The sequence below is a fragment of the Tamandua tetradactyla genome, chromosome 1, assembly GCF_023851605.1.
Source record: "Tamandua tetradactyla isolate mTamTet1 chromosome 1, mTamTet1.pri, whole genome shotgun sequence".
Lineage (NCBI taxonomy): Eukaryota > Metazoa > Chordata > Mammalia > Pilosa > Myrmecophagidae > Tamandua > Tamandua tetradactyla.
Window position 1 is genome coordinate 231,727,677 of NC_135327.1, and position 26,206 is coordinate 231,753,882.

Here is a 26,206-nt window from a genome sequence, read left to right on the forward strand (position 1 = left end):
CATCAATTGAGATGATCATGTAGGTTTTTTCCTTCATTCTATTAATGTTATTTTACATTAATTGATATACCTGTGTTGAACCACTGTTTGTTGCTTACCTGGGATAAATGCGACCTGATCATGGTGTGTAATTCTTTTTATTGCTGTCGGATACAGTTTGCTGGTAAAAATTTGTTGAGGATTTTTGCTTCTATATTCATAAGATATATTGGACTGTAATATTCTTTTCTTGTGGTATTTTTATCTGACTCTGCTATTAGAGTGATATTGGCCTCAAAGAATGAGTTGGGGAGTGCTCCCTACTGTTCCATCTTTGGAAGAGTTTAAGCAGGATTGGATATAATTCTTCTTAGAAGAATTGATAAAATCCACCAATGAAGCCATCTGTTTTTGGGATTTTCTTTGTTGTTGTTTTCTGGTTGTTGTTGTTACTGATTCGATCTCTTTATTTGTTATAGGTCTCTTGAGATCTTTTATTTCTTTCTGTGTCAATGTAGATAGATTGTGTGCTTCTAGGAATCTGTCCATTTCATCTACATTATCAAATTTTTTGGCATAACAGCTGTTGAGAGTATACTCTTAAAGACTTTTGGTTTGTGGCATTGATAGTAATATCCCCCTTTCATTTCTGTTTGTAGTTATTTATGTTGTTTTTTTTTCTTTGTCAATCCAGCTAAAGGTATATCAATTTTATTGATCTTTTCAAAGAGTCAGTTTTGGTTTTGTTGACTCTCTCCATTGTTTTTGTATTCTCTATTTCATATATCTCCACTCTAGTTTTGCTATTACTTTCCTTCTGCTCACTTTGGGTTTAGTTTTCTCTTCTTCTCTATCCTCCAGTTGTGAGGTTGGAGCTCTGAGCTGAGAACCTGACACTGCTCTTCGTGTTTAATGTAAGCATTTGGAGCTGTAAATTTCTCTCTCGGCACTGCCTTTGCTTCATTCCATACGTTTTGGTCTGTTGTGTTTTCATTTTCATGGGTCTCTGGATATTTTCCTAATTTCACTTGTGATTTTTCCTTTGACCCATTAATTGTTTAAGAGTACATTGTTTAATTTCTACATATTTGTGAATTTTCCATTTCTCCCTCTGATGATTGACTTTTTTATTATTTCATTTTAAAAATATATTTTTATTGTATTATATTACAACAGACATACCAACATTCTTGACATATAATCATTCTTGACAAACATTCTTGACACGGTTACACTCAGTGGCTCACAATATCATCACATAGTTGCGTAACCGTGACCATGATCATTATTTTGAACATTTTCATCTCTCCAGCAAAAGAAAGAAAAAAGAAAAACTCATACATGCCATACCCCTTACTACTTCCTTTCATTGACCACCAGTATTTCTGACTGATTGATTTTTAGTTTCATTCCACTGTGATTAGAGAAATATATTGTATGATTTCAATATTTTTATTTATTGAGACTTGCTTTTTTACCTAATATGTAGTCTCTCCTGGAGAATGATTCCTGTGCACTAGAGAAAAAAGTGTACTATATTGCTGTTGAATAAAATGTACTATATATGTCTGTTAGGGCTAGTTGGTTTATAGTATCATTCAAACCTTCCATTTCCTTATTATTCTATTTCCTTATTGCTATTCTGTCTAGAAGTCCTATCCATTATTGAAAGTGGTGCATTGAAGTTGCCTAGTATTAATGTGGAATAGTCTATTTCACCTTCCCAAACTGTCAGTATTTGCTTATATATATGGGGCTTTGCTCTTAGGTGCATATATATTTATAATTATCTCTTTTTGTTGGATTAACCAGCCCTTAATGTCTGTTGTATCTGATATTAGTGTGTCTCCTCCAGCTCTCTCTTGCTTGCTATTTGCATGGTATTTTTTCTGTCCTTTCACATTCAATGTACTTGTGTCTTTGAACTTAGGGTGGGTCTCTTATATAGGGCCATACTTTCTTTTATCCATCCTGCCTTTTAACCAGGATGTTTAACCCCTTCACCTTTAAGGTAACTAGTGATAATGCAGGACTTTCTTCTGGCAGTTTGCTATTTGGTCTTTGTGTAAAAATCTTTACATGTTTGTCTGTCAATTCTTCCGTCAATGCTTACTTTCATTTTTTATTTGACTTTTCTTTGTATTGTACCATTTTGAGTTCCTTCTCATTTCTTTCCATATATATATTTTCACATATTTCTTTTGTGGCTACTAAACTGTGGCTAAATCTATAGCAATAATGTTTCACTTGATACCAATTTAACTTCAATGGCATACACATATAGTTTTGATTTATTACAAATTGTATCTTTATCCATTGTATGTCCAAAACTGTAGATTTATCAATACTTTGTATGTATGTGCGTTTTTGAACCTGTAAGAAGTAAAAAGTGAAGTTACTTACCAAAATACATGATATGACGGTAGTGGCATTTAAAATTGCTGTATGGTTGCCTTTACGGGGACCTTTATTTCTTTATGCCGCTTTGAACCCTTGTCTGCTGTGGTTTCCCATCCTTCTGAAGTGCTCCCTTCAGCACTGCTTTCAGGGCAGGCCCTCGGCCCCAGGCTGCTGACCCGTGTTGTTCCCCTGCTGCTTTAACCTCCAGGGACCTCTGCCTGCAGGGCCAGCTCAGCCCTTGGGGCTCGACTGCAGCTTGGCTGCACAGGACCACCATGCCTCCTCCAGAGCACGACCAGGGGCCCATGGAAGGATGGGCGGCTGGGGAGGGCGGGAGGCACAGGGGCGGGCAGAGCAGAGCGGGACAGGGGCCACGGACAGGCCTCTGAGCAGACCCCTGCAGAAGGACAGGCTGTGGCGGGACAAGAGCCAAACCGGGGTGCTCTGGGGATCAGTGGGTGTCCATGCAGCTGGACCAGGGACTGCGGGACCCTCAGACTCGGGGTACGCTTCTATCCATTCGCTGAGGCACATTCTTTTTAAAATCTGGAATATCTTTCCCACTGAGGCATCATGGTGGCACCATTCCCAGATTTTTCTGAACATCTTGTAATTGACCCGACACCAGTTCTGTGCCTAAATTAAACCAGCTATGGGAATGTCCATGTCGTCTCTTAATCGTGACCTCTTCTGATGCCACAGTTTGTTGCAAAATGTGACTTTTCCTTCTGCCGGAGCAGCAGCGCGCAGCTTTCCCTTGCAGGTGTTCGACGGGGAGAGCGAGCGCGCCCCCCTGGCGGGGACCTTCTGTGGCTCCACCACACCTGCCCCTCTCCTCTCCTCTGGGAACTTTCTCACCGTTCAGTTCGTCAGTGACTCGACTTTAGAGCGGGAAGGATTTAACGCCACGTTCACCACTGTGGGCAGTGAGTATTGAGCCCTGCCCTGCATGACTGGTGGCGTTAAGTGCTGTGTGTTGCACTTACACACGCGTCACTTACGGCCAGTCTTGGGGCTCTGCCAGCCAGCGGGCACCCTGCCAACCACTGTGCTGAGCTCGTCGCGCGCTTGCAACAGCTCCTCGTGGAGAGTATGCCCCCCACATCGCACCCTTTCCTGAAGAGGACGGGCTGGGGAGGCCAATGAACCTTCGGGAGGCGGGGGTGACACCCCCACTTCTTCCCTCCGCAGTGCCCTGTGGGGGGACCTACAATGCCACCTGGGTCCCGCAGAGTCTGTCCTCACCCAGCGTGTCCAGCCCCGGGGCCCTGCCCAGCTGCACCTGGGTCCTGGAGGCCCCTCCGCAGGAGCAGGTAAAGGTCAGCGTGTTGGCCCTGCGGCTGCCCAGGCTGGACTGCACCCACAACCACCTGGAGCTCCGGGACTCGCCGCAGGTGAGGGCGGCGGGAGGGCGCTGACCTGGGCGGTCAGGTCTGCTGGGGGCGGGGGCCGGGGGGGCCCGGGGCTGCCTGTCCTGTGGCCGCTGTCCTGGGGAGAAAGTACCCGTCCAGGACACCCCGGCCGGCTGGAGCGCTCCTCGGAGCCAAGGCCGCTGAGCTCCGGCCACCTCGTTTCAGAGCCCCGCACGCCCAGGGGTCCGACTCTGTGGTGGCCACGCAGCTGCGACCCCCCCATTTTACTCCTCCACAAGGACGGCCGTCGTGGTTTTCACAGCTGAGACTTTCGATGGAGAGTCTAGCGTGGGCTTCACCTACCAGATCGCAGGTGAGCGCCAGCGTCACCTGTGGCGTGAGGGTGGGGGTCTCCCAGCCAGCGAGGGGGTGTCCCGGCCAGGGAGGGGGTGTCCCGGCCAGCGAGGGGGTGTCCCGGCCAGCGAGGGGGTGTCCCAGCCAGCGAGGGGGTGTCCCGGCCAGCGAGGGGGTGTCCCGGCCAGGGAGGGGGTGTCCCGGCCAGGGTGGGGGTCTCCCAGCCAGCGAAGGGGTGTCCCGGCCAGGGTGGGGTCTCCCAGCCAGCGAAGGGGTGTCCCGGCCAGGGTGGGGGTCTCCCAGCCAGCGAGGGGGTGTCCCGGCCAGGGAGGGGGTGTCCCGGCCAGGGAGGGGGTGTCCCGGCCAGGGTGGGGTGTCCCGGCCAGCGAGGGGGTGTCCCGGCCAGCGAGGGGGTGTCCCGGCCAGGGAGGGGGTGTTCCGGCCAGGGAGGGGGTGTCCCGGCCAGGGTGGGGGTCTCCCAGCCAGCGAGGGGGTGTCCCGGCCAGGGTGGGGTGTCCCGGCCAGGGAGGGGGTCTCCACACGCCCATGGGGGCCTCGCAGGAGCCGGGCCCGCTGGCTGGGAAGCCGCGTGGAGATTTCACTACAGCCCACCTGAGCCAGCGCGAGCCCCCGTGTGTATGCCGTTTGTCGGGTGTGATTTACACAACTCACCCACGTAGAGAACAGGCCTTCAGGTAGCCTGGGGCCCGGAAGCACTTTTAGGAAACAAGGTGTAGAACCTAAGAAGGCTTGAGAGTCGGCTCGCAGCTGAGGCTTTTATTTGCAGGGCTGCCCTTCACATTGACATCAAGCTTGGCTGAAACTCAAGCTGCCTTTTAGTGGTTAAGATTCTCATATGTTAATAGTAAAAATATTTGTATCTTCATATTTTCTGAAATCAGGAAGATGTTTTGTAACAGCATTACTATAGCAATGTAGATATTTGTACTGACTTTCTATTGGATATTTCGAGAACATTCACAGTTTTGACAGCTGATCGAATAGTATCTAAGTTAGTGTTTAATATTTAGAATTTAAGAACTTGGCTATCTGAATTTGTAGCTTTTTTCCTTGTCTTAATTTTAAATTGACTTATGAAACGTACTGCACAAACACAGGTTTTACAATGATTACATGGATACTTTATTTACATTTGCCTATACTTAAGCTAATTAAGATACCCAGTCTTGGTGGTTCTAAGTGTATTGTTTTCTTAAATAGAAATATTAAAAATAAAAACAAAGCTGCCTTTGATTAAACCAACAAAAATAATTTGGGCATTTTTACCAAAACTAGAAAAGCACAGCAATGGCCAGTGCTCTGAGCACAAACAACTCCCTAACGGCTGGGGCTGGGGGGCCCACCTGTGCTACTGGGTCTAGGGGCCCGGCCCCCTCCCCAGTCGCTGCGCCTTCAGCCTCCCCAGACCCTCAGCCCCTCAGCCCCGAAGCACCCCCAGGTCCCCACCCGCCCCAACCCCCCCGCAGGCACGGGGCGCATCCGGGGCGCGGGGACCCCCGCGGCGCTCACCGCGGCGCCCTGCTCCGCCCTCAGGCTGCGACCGCGAGTACCGGCAGGCGTTCGGGGAGCTGCAGAGCCCGGGGTGGCCGGGCAGCTACGGCGGCGACCTGGACTGCAGCGCGGTCCTCACGGCGCCCGGGAACCGCACCATCGCGCTCTTCTTCCACTCCTTCGCGCTCGAGCCCTCGGCCGGGTGCCAGAGCGACTTCCTGGAGGTGAGCGCCTCGCCGGCGCGGACACCTGGGGCGCGCTCCCTCGGGGCCCTCCCCGGCAGCCTCGCCCCTCCCGCGCCCGTCACCTTCCCAAATGCGCGCGGGCGCGGCCTCCGAGGGCCCAGCTCGAAGGGCCCGGGAGGCAGGAGGGAGGCGGGCGGGGACGCGGCACACAGCCCCGGGCGGGCGGAGCCGCCCTCGGGCGCGCCCTGGCTGCGCTCCGCCGGGAAGGCAGCTGCGGGTGGAGGCAGGGCCCGGCCCACAGGCCGCGGGAAGCCGCGACGTCCTCGAAGGAAACGCCTCCCTGGTGCTCCGCCCTCCTCCCCGGCGAGGGTGGGGGTTGGAGGGCAGAGCTGTGCTGGGGCCGGCACCCCTGAGCCCCAGCTGCCCGCAGGCCCTATGGACCCTCGCTGCGCTGGCGCGCAGTGGCCCTTCCCGTGGAAAGAAGGCGCATGTCCACCTTTCTGCGTGTCCTTGGCTGCTGCTCCCCTCACCTGCACGTGGGCGTGCCCTCCGCAGGCGGCACCCAGGAGGCCTTGGTTCTCAAGAGAGCAAGCGGGACTTGTTGATGTAAATGCTGTTCGCTCCCTCCACGGGCGTGATCCAATCCAGACCTTCCCTGGGACTTGGTCTGCTTTGCATACGTTTGTCTTCTCTAAGGCCCGGAAGGTTTGTTCTCTTACTGGTCTGGGAAGCGGCCCCTGGAGAGAACACGTCTGAGTCCTTGGGTAGTGCATGTGTGCGACCTGTGGCCTGGGGTGCAAGGCAGGAGCACACGGAGCAGGAGCAGCCCTGCTCACGCCGGCTCACGCTCTCATGCCACACACCCACCACAGGGACACACGCCGTCCACGGGAGCAGGTGCAGCAACAGGGCTGGCAGGGGCCGGGGAGAGAGTGCAGGGTCAGCCTGGACTGCCCAGGTCTCAGAGGGGAGAACCCTGCTCCTGCTGTCCTTCTTTATTCCGGGGAAATGGTGTGAAGCCCGCACAAAGAGAAAGACAGGAAAGCAGAGCTAAGTGGTTAGGAGGGAGGTTCAGTGGGAAGACTAGGGGTGCCTAGCTCAGCCACCCCGGGAGCCCCAGCGTTGCACTCCTGTTAGCAGTGGTGGCCACCTGTCCCCTCCTGGGGTTCCCGCTGTCAGACCCCCTGCTCGGAGGCTGTACTCGGACTACATCTGGAATATTCATGGGTAACCTATGCCTCACCTCCCCTTTGGGGTCCTCTAGCACCCCAGAGATGCCTGTGGCCTGCAAGGACCTCAGCTCCTGCAAAGAACATGAAAGGATGAGCCATTATCTCCTTCGGGGTGGGGGGGAGCTGGAGCCGGGAGGTCCCGGAGCCAAGCATGTGGCAGGACAGACCCCAGGCTCTGAGCACAGTGTCCTCTCCGCACCTGGCAAGTCCCGGCACCGCGTGGACAATCCCTAAGGCCCCGGGAAGGCCCTCTGCGCCCCCACTGCCTGCAGTTTAGACCTCCAAGTAATCTCCACAGACTAACAGCCCAGCAAGGCCAGCCCTGCCCCGCTGGAGGAGCTCGATGATGGGGACAGGCAGCCCCTACCCAAATTTGAACTCTGACATTACAAAGGCTCCATCCCTTTACAATGGAAATTCCTCCATTGACTTTCGGGACTTTGAATACAGACATTCCAGCACAGTGAGCAGGTACCCTGTGGAGCTGGGCCCACATGCTTGGTGTTTCTGTCCTTCTTTTCATGGGCTTGGGGCGCTCCCCTGGGGTAGGCGGGTGTGGGAGAGGCCAGGCTGGAGGGCAGAGGAGGCTGTTTCCCACGCACTTCTCACAGGCCAGCAGTGTGCTTCCTGCTGTTAGATGGGCCGCCCCATGCAGGGAGCTGAGAACGCAGCTTCAGAACTGCTCCTAAAGTATGCAGCAGTCTTGCATATTGCAAACTTGATCGTTTATTGAGTTGGGTCTTTTTCTCCCACAGAATTTCATTTGTTCTGAACCTGATTGTATTTTTTTAATATAGAGCCTTTACAGTCAAACAGTTTTCAAAGGAGAAAAATCATAGGACAGTGCATAACAGAATAGAGTCAGCTGGATTCAGAGAGGGCAATATTGCTCCCTCTCCCTGCCTTTTTTTTTTTTTTTAAGACATCTTGGTTCAAGAAGGCCGATGAAGTTCAGGTCCTCTCCCTGCCTTTTAAAATGCACTTTAGAGGTGGGGCAAGAGGGCGGCTTAGCGAGGTGTGGGATTTACTTCGTCCCCCAGAGCAGCCAGTAAATAGCCAGGAACAGGACAGAACTGCTGGGGCCACGTCAGTGACAGGACACACCATGAAGGCCGGTCTGGACCAGGGGCAGCAGCTGAGACCCCACTCAGAACTGTAAGTCCCCAAGCCACAGAGTCCAGCGTCCCCCCCGCCCCCAACAGCACAGCACACTGGTTCCCTGAGGGGAAAGAAAACCAGGTATATGAATCCTAAACACTGTATGTTGAATGAAATGTCAGGAACAAAAGGACATCATCACGCCTCACTCATATGGACTAACTATAATATAGAAACTCCATGCACGGAGGTCGAGAGCACAGTTATCAGGTTGGGCCTATTGTAAAGGGTCCTAGACTGTAAGCTCTCAGAGCAGTCACATGTACTCAGGAGGTGTAACTGTGATTTCTAGATTCTGAGATGCTGAGCTGTTTGTTTATAACCTGGTCATTCCCAGAAACTTCGGGTATTGATTGACACCTGAGACTTGTTTAAAAAGTTGAAAAAGTATCAGACTTGGGGTAGAGATATGAGTGAAGCTGATGTTGATAGGGCTAAGTTAAATCAGAATACAGAGTAAAGGATGATATCGTCCATATTTTAAAACTTCAACTTCTGTGAGAGACCAAAGGGAGAGATGTTTATTTGGTGTAAAATTTATATTTTGGTAGTACATTTCCTAATGTAATTGGTATGGTCAGTTTAGTTGAACACCATAAGAACATGGAAACTTGAACAGGGAAGGAGCCTTGTTGGTTTGTTCAGGTTGGTGTGATGCCCTGATATATTCCAGAGACATTTGGGCAGTGAATAAAAAATATATTTGAAAAGTATATTTACAAAATATCAATATATTTGAAAAATATATTGGAGGACTGGGGAGAAAGAAGGAAATATTAAACTTTCTCATTTGGAGAATTCCTAATATTCTCACTAGCAGTGGGGACAACAAGATCAATAGGCGGAGCCCTCAATCTTAGGGTTTGACCCCATGAAACTTACTCCTGCAAAGGCTAAGCTAAGCTACTAATTTTAGTTCTAAAAGTCACCTCCAAAGAACTATTTTTGTTCCTCAAATGTGGCCTCACTCTCTAAGCCAACTTGGTAGGTGAACTCACTGCCCCCCACCCCCGACATGGGACATGACTCCCAGGGGTGTAAATCTCCCTGACAACATGGGAGAGAAATCCCAGGATAAGCCGGGACCCAATATCAAGGGATTAAGAAAGTCTTTTTCACCATAAGGGGGAAGAGAGAAACAAAGTTTCCATGGCTGAGAGATTTCAGAGTCGAGAGGTTATCCTGGAGATTATTCTTATGCATTATATAGCTATCCCTTTTTAGCTTATGGTGTGTTGGAATGTATTCAAGTTTGTAAGCTGCCAGAACGCGATATACCAGAAATGGAATGGCTTTTAAAAAGGGGAATTTAATAAGTTGTAAGTTTACAGTTGTAAGGCCATGAAAATATCCAAATTAAGGCAAGGCTATAGAAATGTCCAATCTGAGGCACCCAGGAAAAGATAACCTTGGTTCAAGAAGGAGGATGGCATTCCAGGTTTCCTCTCAACTGGAAAAGCACGTGGCAAATATGGTGACGTCTGATAGCTTTCTCTCCAGGATTCTTGTTTCACGAAGCTCCCCCAGGGGTGTTTTCCTTCTTCATCTCCAAAGTTCTCTGGCTGTGTGGGCTCTGGTGTCACTCATGGCTCTCCAGCTTTTTCCAAAACGGTTCCCTCTTAAAGGGCTCCAGTAAGTGACCCCACCTTGAATGGGTGGAGACACATCTCCACAGATGCCATCTAATCAAAAGGTACCACCCACAGTTGGGTGAATCGCATCTCCATGGAAACAATCAGAAAGCTCCCATCCAGCAATATTGAATGAGGCTTAAAGGACATGGCTTTTCTAGGGTCTACCACAGATGCAAACAGGCACAGAGTAGCTGGAGGGAGGTACCTGAAACTGTTGAGCTGTGTTCCAGTAGCCTTGATTCTTAAAGACCATTGTATAAAGATACAACTTTTACAATATGACTGTGTGACTGTGAAAACTTTGTGTCTGTTGCTTTTTTTTAGCCAGGGTATGGACAGATGAGTAAAAAAAAAAAAAACAAACAGATAAAAATAAATAAACAATGGGGGGGATGAAGAATAAAATAAATTGGGTAGATGGAAATACTAATGGTCAATGAGAGGGAGGGGTAAGGGGTATGGTATGTATGAGTTTTTTCTTTTTTCTTTCTATTTTTCTGGAGTGATGCAAATGTTCTAAAAATGATCATGGTGATGCATACATAAATAGGTGATGATATTGTGTACACCGTGTATGGAAGGTATGTGTGTGAAGATTTGTCAATAAAATATTTTTAAAAATTCAATTTCACTAGATTATTCAAAGTATGTCCCCATGAGCAAAGGTAACAGGATATACAAAGTGCCCCAGGGTTTGAATGACTCTAAGTTGACATTTCTGAATCCACATGCAGATGGCTCTCACCCATGAATTGAACATTTCTCCCTGTTTCAGTTTGCTAATGCAGCTGGAAATGAAATATACCAGAAATGGGTTTGCTTTTATAAAGGGAATTAAATTGCAAGTTCACAGTTCTAAGACCATAAAAAGCGTCCAAGTAAGGCATCCAGAGAAAGGCACCTTGACTCAAGAAAGGCTGATATGAGAAGTCTTGTGGCTGCCTTCTGCTAGTCCTTTGGGCTCTGGTTTCTAACAGCTTCCCCTGGGGCATTTTCTTTCTGCATCTCCAAACATTTCTGTCGGCTCTGAGCTTTTTCCAAAATGCGCCCTCCCCCCAAAAAAGGACTCCAGTAAGCGGATTATGACCCCCCTTGAATGGGTGGAGATCCATCTCCAGGGAAATCACCTAATCAAAAGGTCTCACCCACAATGGGTGGGTCACATCTCCATGGGAACAACTTAATCAACAAGTTCCCACCCAACAATACTGAATGAGGATTAAAGCACGTGCCTTTTCTGGGGTACACGACAGCCTTACAACAGCACATTCCTCTTTGAAGGTGCAGGCAACTTTGGCATATATTGGCCAAAAAAACCTTCATTCTTAAGTATACACAGAGACACAGATTTTCCAAAAAAGTTTCTCATTAAATTGTCTTCCGTCTTAGTGTGTGTCAATGCTAAATAGAAGGAGGAGGCCCGGCCTGCTCCAGTGTGACAGTGAACTCTGATTTTAAAGGTGCGAGATGGAAATGACAGCAGTTCCCCTCTCCGTGGAAAGTTCTGTGGAAGTCTGCTGCCCAATCCTGTCTTCTCACAGCACAACAGCCTCTACCTCAGATTCAAGAGCAACAACGCAGTCTCTTGTCAAGGATACGAGATTGTCTGGACCTCGTCGTCCTCCGGTGAGCCATTTCCACTCTGTAAGGGGACGTGATGCTGTGAGGAAAACATAAAGTGCCTAATACAGACAGCCTGGTCATGGCATCTTTATAGATATTTTATGCTTGATTATCTTCTGCATTTATTAAAAGTAAAGATTTCTAACAGTAAAAGTACAGAGACTTTTTAACTCTATTTCTATTCACTATTTTCCTGCGTAAAGGAACAAATATTTCCATATAAAGCATAGGCATAAAGTTTAGAAAATTATTTTCTAAATTCCGATTTTGTTAGATTTTGGGCTTTTGGGTTGGTCATCAAGGTATCCCTGAGAGTTAAAAACACTGTCGCCCAAGATGCCCCCTGGCTCCCCAGTCCCAGGGTGGGCAGCGGGGGCAGCGGGCCGGACACCCAGGGATCTCTTCTCCGGTAGCCCAGGGCTCCCTGCGTCCATGCGGCTGCGGGAGTGTAAGGTCATCCAAACACTTAGCTCTCCGGGGACGAAGACTTTCACCAGACCCGGTAACTTCAGGTCTGAGACTGGAAGTTCACTCTTAGAAGAGGAATTACCACCTAAACCGGACCAACGGGTTTCCTTGGGCTCAGCCTAGGGCTTCCCGTTTAATTTCCCTTGCCTCGTCCACACGCCTGTGTGCAGGGCTCGGTGTCCCCAGCCGCCTGGCCACGGAGTTTCCTGTTTTGACCTCGACCCATCGTGTTCAGAGAAAGGCGCTGGGGGCTTGGAGATGCAGGGCGCGGGGATGCTGGGGGTCCTGGCAGAGGCCTTGGCAGCTGGAGGGCTGAGCCTGCCGTGTGGCCCCGCGCGCGGGGGCTGGGGCGTGACGCGTGCTGTCCCCGCAGGCTGCGGCGGGGTGCTTTCAGGCGCCCGCGGCTCCTTCACCAGTCCTGGCTATCCTGGCACCTACCCGAACCACACCCACTGCGAGTGGACGCTCCTGGCCCCCGCGGACACAGCTATCACCGTCAGCTTCCCCTTCGTCAGCATAGACGGCCCGGAAGACTGTGCCCACAACTACCTGCGGCTGCACGACGGCCCCGACGCGCGCGCCCCGGCCGCGGGACCCTACTGCGGGGCGGTGAGGACAGCTGCACGCGCCCGGGGAGCGCAGGGGGAGGGCGCAGGGGGCGGGGGCGGGCGCGGGGGCGGGCGGCCGGCGGCCTGTGTGCCCGGAGCGCGCCGTCTAGGGGCCCGGCCCTTGAACGCGACCCCCAGCCCGGCCAGCGCGTCCGCAGCTTCTCAGAGCCCAGCTTCCCCCTGCGCAGGGGCCGCCCTTCCTTTGAAAGCCCCTGGGATTTTCCCGGCCCAGCCGGGGTTGATGCCGCAGGAAATGTGGGCTCTGCTTCTGCCTCAGGGGCTCCCCTGCCAAACGGGGAGAATCCTCTGAAAAAGTGCGCAGGAGGCGGGGGATTGGTGGGGGAGCAGCCGGCCGTCCCTGTACAACCCTGAGGTCGCAGACCCTCCCTAGACAGCCGAGTTAAGGCTCTGACGCGGCACTTCCCCGGCTGTCCTCTCTCCTGTGGGGCGTTGCCAGCTGTGCGCTCCTCCTGCCCGAGACCCTCCACCAAACCTATAGACACTACATCCGCGGGAGAGCTGTAGTTGTTTTAAAATATAAATTACTGTTTTAAACTAATAAATATTATTTCCAGAAAAACCAGAAAATAGATAAAGCAAAGGAACAAGAAGCCCTGGGTTCTCCCGGCGTCCTCCCTGAGCTCCTTCCCGCAGGCGGCAGGCGCCTGCATCCTGCACTCCTGGCTGTGCTGGGCTCTTTTTCGCTCCCAAAGCCTGTCCCCCCCCCCCCCCCCCCCCCCCCCCCCCGCCATGGAGCCGCCACCTGCGAGGCCCTGCTGGGCCTTTAACCCTTTCGGCTGCTGCCTCCCGCGACGTCCGCAGCCCCCTGTCCTGGCTGTGTCTTCCGCCTGGTTGAGACCCTGGAGGGCGTGCGCCTCAGGCGCCCCCGCGCAGACATTGCCAAGGGCCCAGCTGACAAGTCAACAACCGCGTACTAGACGCGCGCAGACCACACCCCCATGAGGCAGCCGCAGCCCAGAGCTGGGGACAGCTTGGGGGGGTCCCCCTGCCGCGGGAGGGGCCCTGACCACACCCTCGGGCTCTGGCACAGCTTCGGGGGTGCGCGCAGCCCCCCAGTTTACGTCTCCCTAGATGCAGACGCTGTTTCTGTGAATTCCTTTCTGTTCCATCCAACATGCCCCATCCCCGAGCATTTCAAGCAACGGGGCCCCCCCTAGGTCCCCGGCACTGGCCCGGTGGCTGAAGGCGCTTTCTTCAGGGCTGGAGGGCAGGCCCTGCACAGGGGAAGGGCGCAGGACTCCGGGGTGCGCACAGCAGCACCACCAGCGAGAGGGGCCCACGCCGCCGCCCGCCTCGGGGAGCGCCCTCCTGCACTCCCTTGCGTTGCCCTGCCTGGGAAGTCTGTCTGTTTGCATTGATCAACAGGGTGGAGGCCCAGGCTGCAGACCATGGGCTCCCAGCTGGACTGTCTCCTCCAGGACTTGGCAACTGGCTTTGCCTAGTGGTGGCAGGTGGCTCTGCCTGACTTTGGCCCTGGTGCATCGTGGCTGAGAACGGAGACCCTCCATGCGTGTATACACACACATGTACATGCATAGGGGCACGCATGCACAATCACACATGTGCTGACACACGAACATACACACAACGTGCATGTGTGCACATACACTGACACATATTCATATGCATGTGTGTATAAACACATATATGCACATACACACACATGTACACTCACATGCCACATATATATGCACACTCACATACCCACTGACAAACTTTCACACATGCACATGTGCAGACATGCACACTCACATAAACACATATTCCCACACAGGAAAGATGCAGAGATAAACTTCGAAAGGAAATTATAGATATTGAGAGTGAAACGGACTAATTTTACTCAGGTGGACAGTTTAGTTGCAAATATAGGTATCCAGCATAAGTTTTCAGTAAGAACTTGAACAGAAAGTTCAAGTATTTTTTTAATAGCAGCTTTATTGAGATGGACTTCACATCCTGCACTAGCCCTGTTCACAGCCGCCCAACCCAGCGGTTTGTAGTAGGCTCAGAGTTGTGTAGCCATCCCAGCCACAATTTCAGAGCCTCTTCATCACCCCAGACCCATTGGCAGCCCCCCTCCTCCCTTCAGCCCCTCCCCCTGCCCCCCGAAGTACACACTTAAGAGCATCTACACTCTTTCTCAGCAAGGTCCCTCCCCTAAGATGCTGGCTTACAGAGAGCGTCCTCATGTGCTACCTTTACTAGCTACGGTTTCTAGAAATGGTTTGAATTTGCGAAAGCGTGACCCGCCCCTCCCCTCCCTTTCAGGACACGGACATAGCGCCTTTCCGGGCGTCCTCGCACCGCGTCTTTGTGGAGTTCCACGCTGAGTATGCCACGAGGCCGTCGGCCTTCCGGCTGGTGTGGGACAGCTGAGGACCCCTCCGGCCCCCAGCCCACGGCCCAGGCCGTCTGCCCCGACCCTGCCCTGCACGCGGGCGCTGCTCGCCCGAGGAAGTCACGGCGAGAGCGTGTTCTGGCCGCAGGGTGAGCTTCCTCGGCCCCAGCGCCTGCAGCCTTCCTGCTTCTCACACTTGAGCTGAAATAAAAGTATTCGCTAAATGATGGAAAAGATTAAATTAAATTAAATTAAAGATTAATGATAAATAGCGTGATTTTCACTGTGAATGTCTACTTAGGAGTAATAAACATGGAATTGAACACAATTATGCTGCATTAATTTTCATTTTTTGTGTTAAAATATGCAAAATGTAGACTGCACAGCTTTAACCATTTGCAGGTGTGTCATTCAGTGACGTAGGGTACATTGCGGCGCTGCGTGAGCAGCTGCTCCTTCAGAATTCTCCACCCCCCGCCCCCGGGACGGGTCACTGCTTCTGCCTCCGTGGTGTTGCTGTCTAAGTGTCTCAGAGGCGGATTCGCGCAGGTTCCCTTCCCTAGTGGCCGGTTCCAGCAGCGCGTGTCCTGGGATTCACCTGTGGTAGCGTCCAGAACTTACTTCTTTGTAACACTCAGAGTCCACCTTAAGACTAGTATTTAAAACATATGCATGTATGTACATATGTGTGCATGTAAGTGTGTGCACATGTATGTATGTACGTGTGTATGCATGTATGTGCATAGGTATGCATGTATGTATGTACGTATGTATGTATATGTGTGCGTATTTTTCCTTCAGTCTGTTGTACACTTATATATAGATGGATACCTGGGTTGTTTCTACCTTTTGGCAATTGTGAATAATGCCTTTATCATTGGTGTGCAAACATCTGAGATCCTGTTTTCCATTCTTTTGGTATGCAGTGGAGTGGATTGCTGGGTCAAATGCTAATTCCAACATTTTGAGGAACAGCTGAACAGTTTTCCCCAGTGGCTGCACCGTGCTACATCCCACCAGGCATGCTCGAGGGGTCCCAGTTCGCCACATTCTTGCCAACAGTTTTTTTTTTCCACTTTTTAAATACCATCCTATCGTGGTTTTGATTCGCATTTCTCTAATAAACGATGGAGCCTCTTTTTATGTGCTTGTTGGCCACTATATATCTTCCTTGGAAAAAATGTGTATTTTTTGCCCATTTTAAAGTTTTTTTTGTTTGCTTTCTGTGTTTTGGTTATTGAGTTGCAGTTGTTCTTTTTATATTCTGGATATTAATCCCTTATCAGATATATGATTTCCAGTTATGGGATTTCCAAAAATGGGATTATATACATTATCCCATTTCATGATTATCTCTTCACTTTCCTGATAGTGTCCTTTAAAGCAGGAAAGTTTTTAATTTTGGTGAAGTCCCATTTATCTATGGGCTTCTTTCATTTCCTGTGTTTTTGCGATTATATTTCAGAAAACATTGCCAACCCAAGGCTGTGAAGATTTTCTCTGTTTTATTCTAAGTTTTATAGTTTCAGCTCTTAATTTGTCTTTAATCCATTTTAAGTTAGTTGTTAAATATTATCCAACTTCATTCTTTTGCCTGTGGAGATCGAGTTATGCCAGCACCCCTTGTTGAAGAGATTCTTCTTTCCACATTGAATACTTGAAAACCAATTGGCTGTATATCTATCTATATATATATATATATATATGAAGGTTTGTTCCAATGGATTTCTATTCTACTGGTCCATATGCTTTTATTAAAGTGTTTTGATTACTGTGGCTTTTCAGTAAGTTTTAAAATGAGGAAATTGCTCTTTTTCAAAATTGTTTCGATTATTTGGGATTCCTTGAAATTCATATGAATTTTAGGATGGATTTTTCTATTTCAGCAAAAAACACCTCTGGATTTTTCATAGGGATTTCATGGAATTTATGATTCCATGGATAGTGTTCTAGTTTGCTAGCTGCTGAAATGCAACATACCAGAAACGGAATAGCTTTTAAAAAGCGGAATTTAATGAGTTGCTACTTTATAGTTCTAAGGCCAAGAAAATGTCCCAGTTAAAACAAGTCTATAAAAATGTCCGGTCTAAGGCATCCATGGAAAGATACCTTGGTTCAAGAAGGCTGATGAAGTTCAGGGTTCCTCTCTCATCTGGAAGGGCACATGGTGAACATGACGTCATCTGCTAGCTTCTTCTCCTGGCTTCCTGTTTCATGAAGCTCCCTAGGAGGCATCTTCCTTCTTCACCTCCACAGGTCGCTGGCTGGTGGACTCTGCTTCTCGTGGCTATGTCATTCTGCTCTGCTCTCTCTCAGATCTCTCATTCTCCAAAATGTTTCCTCTTTTATAGGACTCCAGAAACTAATCAAGACCCACCCAAATGGGTGGAGACACATCTCCCCCAATCCAGCTTAACAACCACGCTTGATTGGGTCACATCTCCAGGGAGGTGATCTAATTACAGATTCAAACATACAGTATTGAATAGGGATTATTCTGCCTTTACAAAATGGGATTTTGATTAAAACATGGCTTTTCTAGGGGATGTGCACCCTTTCAAACCAGCACAGATAGTGTTACTGTCTTCACAATATTAAGTCTTCCCATTTGGGAACACTGAATGTATTTCCATTTATTTAGGTCTTCTTTGATTTCTTCCAGAAATGTTCTGTAGTTTACAATGCATAAGTCTTTCACTTCCTTGGCTCAATTTGTTCCTAAGGATTTTAGTTTATTTTTATGATATTAGAACGGTTCTGTTAATTTTCTTCTCATTGGCCATTGCTGGCATGAAGATGTACAAATCATTTTGCATGTTGTTTTTGTATTTGGCAAGTTTGCAGAGTTCATTTATTAGTTTCAACAGTTTTTTTTTCATGGATTCTTTAGAGTTTTCTACATAGAAGTTCATGTTGCCTGTGAATTTAGATGATTTTACATCTTCCTTTCCTATCTGAATGCTTTTATTTCTTTTTCTTGCTTGATTGCTCGGGTAGTTCCTCCTCTACTATGTCGAACAGCAGTGGCCGAAGCAGGGACCCTTGTCTGGTGCCTGGTCTGAGGGATAAGACCGGGTGTGATGCTAAATGTTGGCTACGGGTTTTTCATCTATGGACTTCATCATGTTGAGGAAATTTCCTTCTGTTTCCACTTTATCAAGTGGTTTTCATCGTGAAAAAGGGTTGGAATTTATCTAATGCTTTTTCTGTATCAGTTGAGATGATCGGGGCATTTTTCTTTCAGTCTGTTAATATAGTATATTACATTATTGGTTTTTGTATACTGAACCACCCTTGCATTACAGGGATAAAACCCACTTGGTCGTGCTCTATCATCTTTTAAATATGCTGTATTTAAATTCACTTAGAATTTAAAATGGATTCACTTTGCTACTGGTTTGTTGGGATTTCTGCATCTACACTAACAAGGGATATCACTCTGTAGTCTTCTCTGCCGTGTCTTTGTCTGGCTTTGGTGTCAGGGTAAGGCTGGCCTCACTGAGGGAGTCAGGACGTCTTTACTCCTCTTCTCGTTTTGTGTGAATTTGAGAAAGAACTGTCACTTACCAGAACTCCCCAGTGACGCCATCTGCTCCTGGGCTCCTCCGTGTTGCCTTTTGAGTCGTTATTTAACCTCCCAACTTGTTACAGGTATATTCAGATTTTCAGTTTTCTTGAGTCAGTTTTGGTTGCTGTGTGTTTCTAAGAATTCATCTTGTGTTAATTTTTGACTTGTTAAAATTTAGTCTTTCACCATGGAGTATATATAAATTTTCAAGTTAAATTTTTACATTTTGGTGAAATTTTAAAATAAATATTAGAATTCTTTCTATCCAAAGTGAGCTCTGGAGCCATGCTCCCTGGATTTGAATTTTATCTGTACTAGTTAAGTGCTTGTTTAACTCTCTGTGTCTCAGTTTCCTCAGCTGTAAAATGGGAAACTAGTACTTGTATTTGTTGCTATGAGAACTGAGATTTTACATATAAAGCACTCACAGGCATGCCTCCTACCTAATGACCAGTCCATAAAACTCAGCTCCTGCTTCTTCTGCAATCAGCAGCACGACCCCTGGCCCCCAGCCTCCATTGGTTACTTTTCCCGAACACACGCCCCAGGGCAGGCCCAGAGCAAACCTGTGTGCACCGACTTTCACACTTCCACGTCTTGACAGTCGAGAAGCCGGCTGTGACCCCGAATTCTCCCGTGGCGCGTCCCGGCCCTGCACCCACCCCAGGGCCCGCTCCTGTCCTTTGCGTTCTCCCGGCACCTGTCGGCTGCTCAGCTGAGCACATGCTGAACTGACAAGGCCTCCCCGTCCTGTCCCCCACCCACCCCCCCAGGTTAAAGGAGCAGGGCAGAGGGCAGGGGCCAAACTCCGGCCCCCGACCTCTCCCCGTCCCTCAGCGCCCCACACACGGGTGCCGCACGGGTGTGGGAAGTCACCCTAGGGCGTCGGAGCCTGCTCCAGGCTGAGCCCACCGGCCGCTCCAGGGCCTGGCAGAGATTCGGGGTTAGAACAGAAACGGACACTGCTCACGAGCTAGGAAAATGTGAGTGATGTTGGTGTAAGGACACCTAGAGATGGCGCAGCATCAAGTTATCAGCGATGATGGGGAAAAATTTCCAACCAGCTACCCTGGGACAGTTCAGTGAAGTTAGCGGAAGAAGAATGATTTGAAAACATTTGGCATTTGATCTAACGTTTGCTTTTTAGATAATGATTTGGTGACTTTTGGATGTTCTTGTCACTTGGTGTGTTAACCAGTTTCTCTGGCTGCTGTGACAACCTACTACCCCCTGGGTGGCTTAAAGCTCCGAGAGAAGCCCTTGTTCTGGGCACGGGGGGTCGGCCTTGGACAGAATATCAGGCAGGGCACTGAGGGTGAGGAGAGCGAGATGAGGGTTCTAAGGAGCAGAAACAGATCTCTGGAAAACAGGAGGGGCTGGAAATAGGCTGACACATGAAACGGAAAGAAAGAAAGGTAGCCGAGCAGGGCGCAGCTTCCCAGGTGTGCGTGGCCGCGGCCGGCAGGTGCAGGTGCCAGGTGAGAAGGGAGGCCAGGGGGCAGCGAGTGGCCCAGCTGCGCTCACACGCCTCTCCCTCGGGCCATTTCCTGCAGCCCCAGACTTGGCCCTTGTCTCTAAAGAAATTTAACAGGCAGGTTGGGAAGGTTAATGCTGACCTGGGAGGGAAAAGACAGCACTAAACCCCAGGGAGGACAAAGGGAGGCGAGAACTGCCAGCTCTCCAGAAACCCAGCTCCGGCCCCAGCTTGGACAGGAAAGGACACCGGGGGGTGTGGCAGCGTCTGGTGGCGTGAGTGGAGCACCCACCACGGATGCCCCCGGGAGAAAGGAGAACGGAGGAGAGGGCCCCAAACCAGCGTCCTCGGAGGTCGCTGAGAACGGGCAGAGGTGCTGCCCCAGAGAAACAAGCGCGGGCCAAGAAAGAGCGCCTGGAATGTGGACGGTTATTAATAGGCAAAATAATCTTTAAAACTTTAATAGAAGGTTTGGAAGACAAAATTGAGAAAATCCCCCAGAACATTAAGTAAAATAGATAGAGAAATGAACAATAGGAGTAAAAAGATAAATATCGAAACTTGGGCCAGGAGACTGCCTTATGACTAAGAAGATTTCCAAAAAGAAAGCTCAACACAACACATGGCAGGAAAGAAACTTCAAAGAAATAACAGAAAACAACTTCCCAGAGAGGAGGAGAGAAATGAGTCTTAAGCTAGAAAGGGTCTCAATGGGTCAAATGAGAAAGCGCCCCAACCAGAGCTGTCATGGTGACGTTTCAGAACTTCGTGTATGATAAAGACGGCGAACCTTCAACCAGAGACACTGTGGAAAACGTACGTCCTTACGAGGCTTGAGGATCAGACCGACGAGCCCGTGAGCATCATCGCTGGACACAGAAGGAACCGGGGCGCTGTCTTTGGGATTAAGGAGACACTGTTCTTGAACCTAGGGTTCCATGCTGGCTACGTTAAGAAGGGTGCACAGGATAAGGGCATTTCCACACACGTGTGGACTCGGATGCTGTGCCTCCTGTGTGCCATGTCAGAGAAAGTTACTTCAGAGTCACTCCAGCAAAATGTTCACAAAAAATGGCAGTTCTTACGCAGGAACCAGGGGAAATCTTAGTCATAAGGCGGTCTCCACGGAACCCATCACCGGAAGCATGGGAAGGAGCAGTGGACAGCAGGGCTGCAGGTGCGTCCCAGAGCATCAAGAAAAGTGACTGGATCCACGCAGACTGAGGGAGATGCTCCAAGACCTCACAGAGATGGCCAGAAAAGGTTACACATGAGAAAAAGGAAATGGGCAATTAGAAACGCCAGTAACAACAACAAAAATTGACTTGGGAAACCATGATTCAATAGAAAGCAAACTAAAATAGGGCATAATTTGAGTGTAGTATAAGAAAAGAGAAATCATTTATTTACATTGGGCATATATCCACGCACGTGACATTGGACTTCTAGAGAAGTACATTCTGTAAAATCTGGGCATACTACTTGGTTCTTCAATAGAGAATAAAATAGGATAACAATGCAGTTACCTTTAAATTCTTTGTCATTTTTTCTTTGTCATTTCTCTACAATTAATGTAGAGAGAATACAGGGACAACTTACATATGTTTCTAGAACAGAAAAAAAATGTCACTCAAAAGTGTAAAAGCTAAAAACTTTAGCTGGGAGACTTTGGTAGGAGGAAGGGGCTGTAGAGTTGGGGGCACCAAGGTGTCTTCAGAGACAAGACCCACTGCAGATATTGATGGGATGAGAAGTAGAAACTATAATAAATTAATAACACATGTGATTTTTTTTAAAAAGTTCATGATTCCAGAAATGGATGTATCAGAGTACCAACTATTAATATAGAGGCAGTTACGATGCTAGAAAATCGTCAGTGGGTGCTGCCGCTTAGTGGGCATAAGCTTGCTGAGGAATGGGACATTACATAAGCCTGATGCGCTTTACTGCGCGTTACTCCTTGTGGTGGTTTGACGCTGTGCGACGCCAGGAAGACATGGTCCTGCACTAACCCAGTCCCGTGGTGTGACCTTTCGATGAGGTCACTTCAGTTAGGGTGTGACCCGGCCCAATCAGGATGGGTCTTAATCACATCACTGGCGTCCTTTATAAAAAGAATGAAACACAGACAAAGGGAGAGAAAGCCACAGAAGCAAGAATCTGAAAGCAACGAAACCTCCAAGAGAAGGGAGAGAGAGGCAGGCCCTGCCCGTGCCCAGCTGTGTGCCCAGGGGGAGTCACCACAGCTGGCCTTCGGGAAGAAAGCATGGCCTGGACGATGCCTGGCTTGGGACATTTTTGTGGCCTCACAACTGGAAGCGTATACATTCCCCTGGTTCAGCTGTTCCATTTCATGGTGTCTGCTCTGAGCAGGCCCAGGAAAGTAAAATACCCCTTCACGAGAAAGGGTAAACGGTGACGTCATAGTGAAGGACCCTGGCAGACGTCTCCTCGAGCAGGTGATCAAGGCAGCATCATTAAAACGGGAAGAGATGAGTGCCACTGCCTGTCAGTACGATGGATGGGGAAGAAATTCTGCTTTAGTCGTAGTCCTCCAATAATTCATAACCTGAATCTAATCACGAGGGAACGGCAGGCAAACCCACTTGGAAGGATAGTCCACAAAGCAGCTGGCCTGTGCTTTTTGCTGATGTCTAGTTTGAGAAGCATAAGTCTGAGTAACTGTCCCAAATTAAAGATGACCAATGCACCAGGGTCCTCAATCTGGAATATTCTTTAAATAGGAAATTTCTGTTTTCAAATTTCAGTGTGCATATCCTTCTTTTATTCCTTCTGTCTGACTGACAGCCAGAAGTCCAGCACTTTAGGGCTTTGATCCTCGGTACAGTTTAATATATAAATGAATATCTGTGTGTGTGTGTGTGTGTGTGTGTGTGTGTGTGTGTCTGTATCTATTCATCATTGGCCTATCTAGTTGGGAGGGAAGGTCTGCTATCAATCTTTTTTACATAATATGAAATTCTCTCTAAGGAGTCCTTTGGGGGAGAAGCACAGGGTGATGCTGGAGACTGGGACTGAGTCAGGAAACAGAGAGGCCAGGAGTTATGCCAGAATTTAACATCTGGTTGTCTCTTTTCCCCTGCTGGGCTGGAATGGAGGCATGGCCTCCATTCTCCTCCCAAAAATTGCACTTCTGAGACCACGCAAAAGGGGTCAGCTTGAATATTTGAGCTGTTGAGAAGTTAGAGGTTTACAGAAAATCATGCATGAAATATAGGATTCCCACATACTGTCCTGATATTAATACCTTACATAGATCTGTTGTCTTTGCTGCAATTGATAAAAGCCCATCTTCATAACTGTACTAATAACTACAGCCCACGGCTTAACATAGGGTTCTCCATTTGTGCTGCGCCGTTCCATGGAGTTTTTTGAAAATTTTTATTCTAGTAGCATGTATGCAACCTAGAATTTCCCACTTAACCATATTCAGATACATAATTCAGTGCCGCTAATGACATTCACGGCATTGTGTGGCATCACTGCGGCCCATCCCCAAAGCTCTCCATCATCCCAAACAGAAACTCGGTACCTTTTAAGCCTTAGCTCCCTGTGCCCTACCCCACCCTATCTCCTGGGAATCTCCTGTTTCTGTTTGCTAATGCTACCAGAATGAAATATACCAGAAACGGGATGGCTATTAAAAAGGAAATTTATTTAGTCACAATTTTACAGTTTTAAGGCCATAAAAATGTCCAAACTAAGAAAAAGGTACCTTGACTCAAGAAAGGACGATGTCTGTCATGTGGGAAGGCACGTGGCTGGTGTTTGCTGGTCCTTGTTCCCAGTTCTGTTGCTTCCAGCTTTTGATGCCAGTGTTCTCCTCTCTAAGCATCCATGAGCCTTCACTTTGCTCCGCCGGGACACAACTTTGGGTTCTGGCTTGTCAGCATCTCACTGGAAGGCACATGTTGACATCTTCTGGGCTCTGTATCTCTAAACATCTGTGTCTAGGCATCTGCTCTCTCTGTCGGCACTCCAAGCATTTCCAGTTGTCTGCATCTATGACAGCTTTGAAGCAACTGTGTTTCCTGGGGTTTCTGCATCTCCAAATGTCTGTGTCTGTGTCTGCATCTGAGGTTTCTCCAAAATGTTTCCCCTTTAAAGGACCCCAGTAAACTCAACAAGACCCACCTGGAATGGGTGGAGTCACATTTCTTTCTAATCAAAAGATCACACCCACAACTGAGCGGGTCAGCCTCCATGGAAACAATCTAATCAAAGGTTCCCACTCTACAATATTGAATTAGGATTAAAGGAGATGGCTTTTCCGGGGTACACAAGACTTTCAAACCACTACACCTATATTCTAGATTCTAATCTTATGACATTGCTCATTCTAATTGTTTCACATCAGTGGGATCATACAATATTTGTCCTTTTGTGTCTGGAATATTTCACTCAATGTGATCTCTTCAAGGTGCATCCATGTTATTGCATGTATCAGGACTTCATTCCTTTTTATGGCTGAATAATATTCCATTGTTGTATATATCATATTTTGTTAGCCATTCATTGATGAACAGTTGGCTCGCTTCCTCTTTTGGCAATCGTGAAATATGCTGCTATGAACATCATCATGCAAAATATCTGTTCATGTCTCTGCTTTCAATTTTTTGGGGGGAATATACCTAGTAGTGGAATTGGCAAGTTATACCTTAGTTCTGTACTTAACTTTCTGAGGGATTGCCAAACTGTTTTTCACAGTGGCTGTGCCATTTTACGCTTCCACTGACAATTAATGAATGTTACTATTTCTCTGCACCCTAACACTTATTTTTTAATTTTTAAATAGCAGCCATTCCAGTGGGTCTGAAATGGTATCTCATCCAGGTTTTGATTTGCATTTCCCTGTGGTTATTGATGTTGAACATCTTTTCATGTGCTTTCTGGCCAGCTGTGTATCTTCTTTAGAGAAATGTCTATTCAGACGTCTGTCTCATTTTTACATTGTGTAGTCTGTCTTTTCATTGTTGAATGGAAGCATTTCTTTATATATTCTGGACATTAAACCCTCATGGACATGTAGTTTCCAAATATATTCCTGCTATCCTGTGGGCTGTCACTTTACATTCACAATGCATTTCTATGAGGCACAGACGTTTAATTTTTTTTTTTTTACACGGGCAGGCACCGGGAATCGAACCCGGGTCCTCGGGCACGGCAGGCAAGCGTTCTTACCTGCTGAGCCACCGTGGCCCGCCCCGTTTAATTTTAATGAAGTCCCATTTATCTGTTTTTCTTTGGATGCTTGTGCTTTGTGTGTAACGTCTAAGAAGAACAGGAAGTGGGGGGCTCGTGGGAGGCACACTCACGTGCTTCACGGGTGGGAAAGCCCACCTGTGTGGTGGTCAGACTTACCTGTAGCTCAGACCCGCAGGACCAGGTGTGAGACGCACCCCAGAAACCCGCAGGCTTTTCAAAGGGCAGGGCTGGGGGCGGGGAGGCCCAGGACACCAAAGGGCTCTGTCTGTGGGGCAACGGCGGGGAAGGGACTCAGGGAAGCAGGAGCGGGAGGACACACTCACGACCAGGGACAAAACCTCCACTACATTACCTCCCACAGGAGTCCCCAAGCGTCCTCGCTTCCGCCCACAGCACTCCGCGCTTCGACCAGCGGACTGCGTCTGCGCCAGAGATAGCGCGCACGCACCTGTTCTGGTCCAATTATGTCCCACTTCTAGGGAAGCCAAGGAGGACGGACCAACATGCGGATGGGCGGGATCTCGGAGCCGAACAACGCCTATGATTGGCCAGCCGCAGGATATGCGTTCCTTTGTAGGCGGAGCCGCACCCCGGGGCACGGTTTGGTGAATTGTTCTCCTAATTTGGGAAGGGCCGGGCAGGACGGGGGCGGAGCCGAGGGCGGAGCCCAGTGCGCCTGCGCGGGGCGCAAGGCGGGTCCGGAGGGGATGAGTGCGCCTGCGCGGGGATGGGCGTGTCCAATCCCGGGTGAGTGCGCCTGCGCAGACCGCGGAGCGGGAGCTTCTCGGTGGCTGGAGCGTGTACCCGGTACTTCTCTGGCCGCTTGGCAGCGCTTTCCTTCGGTGAGTGCCGCCTCGCTCCGGCCCCGCCTCGCGCCCCGCCCTGCTCCGCTTGCCGCGCAGACCCCCGACGCCGCGGACACTCCAGGTCCCCGACCCTGCGCTCCCTGGTCGTCGCTGCGTCCCCGCTGCCCCTGCCCCCCAGGGCCCTTCCCCGACCCTCTGTCCCCTGTGTCCCCCGGTCATCCCCTATGCCCCCTGGTCATCCCTGCGTCCCCTGTGGTCCCTGCGTCCC

The 26,206-nt window shown here is 49.2% G+C and overlaps 2 protein-coding genes across 4 annotated transcripts in view; both read left to right on the forward strand.

Moving 5' to 3' along the window:
* The window catches only part of LOC143682890 (cubilin-like), a 247,417-nt gene extending 232,233 nt beyond the window's left edge, over positions 1 to 15,184 (forward strand). The window contains exons 60-66 of the mRNA XM_077159299.1: positions 3,143 to 3,305; positions 3,571 to 3,773; positions 3,957 to 4,104; positions 5,640 to 5,821; positions 11,267 to 11,432; positions 12,271 to 12,506; positions 14,795 to 15,184. Coding sequence (XP_077015414.1) covers positions 3,143 to 3,305; positions 3,571 to 3,773; positions 3,957 to 4,104; positions 5,640 to 5,821; positions 11,267 to 11,432; positions 12,271 to 12,506; positions 14,795 to 14,902 — 1,206 coding nt within the window. The 3' untranslated portion in view covers positions 14,903 to 15,184. The remainder of the gene's footprint in view (positions 1 to 3,142; positions 3,306 to 3,570; positions 3,774 to 3,956; positions 4,105 to 5,639; positions 5,822 to 11,266; positions 11,433 to 12,270; positions 12,507 to 14,794) is intronic.
* A 10,664-nt stretch (positions 15,185 to 25,848) lies between these two features.
* The window catches only part of LOC143677892 (ras suppressor protein 1), a 65,647-nt gene continuing 65,289 nt past the window's right edge, over positions 25,849 to 26,206 (forward strand). For all 3 annotated transcript variants that reach the window (XM_077154507.1, XM_077154497.1, XM_077154514.1), the window contains exon 1: positions 25,849 to 25,974. The gene's annotated coding sequence lies outside the window, so the exon portion shown is untranslated. The remainder of the gene's footprint in view (positions 25,975 to 26,206) is intronic.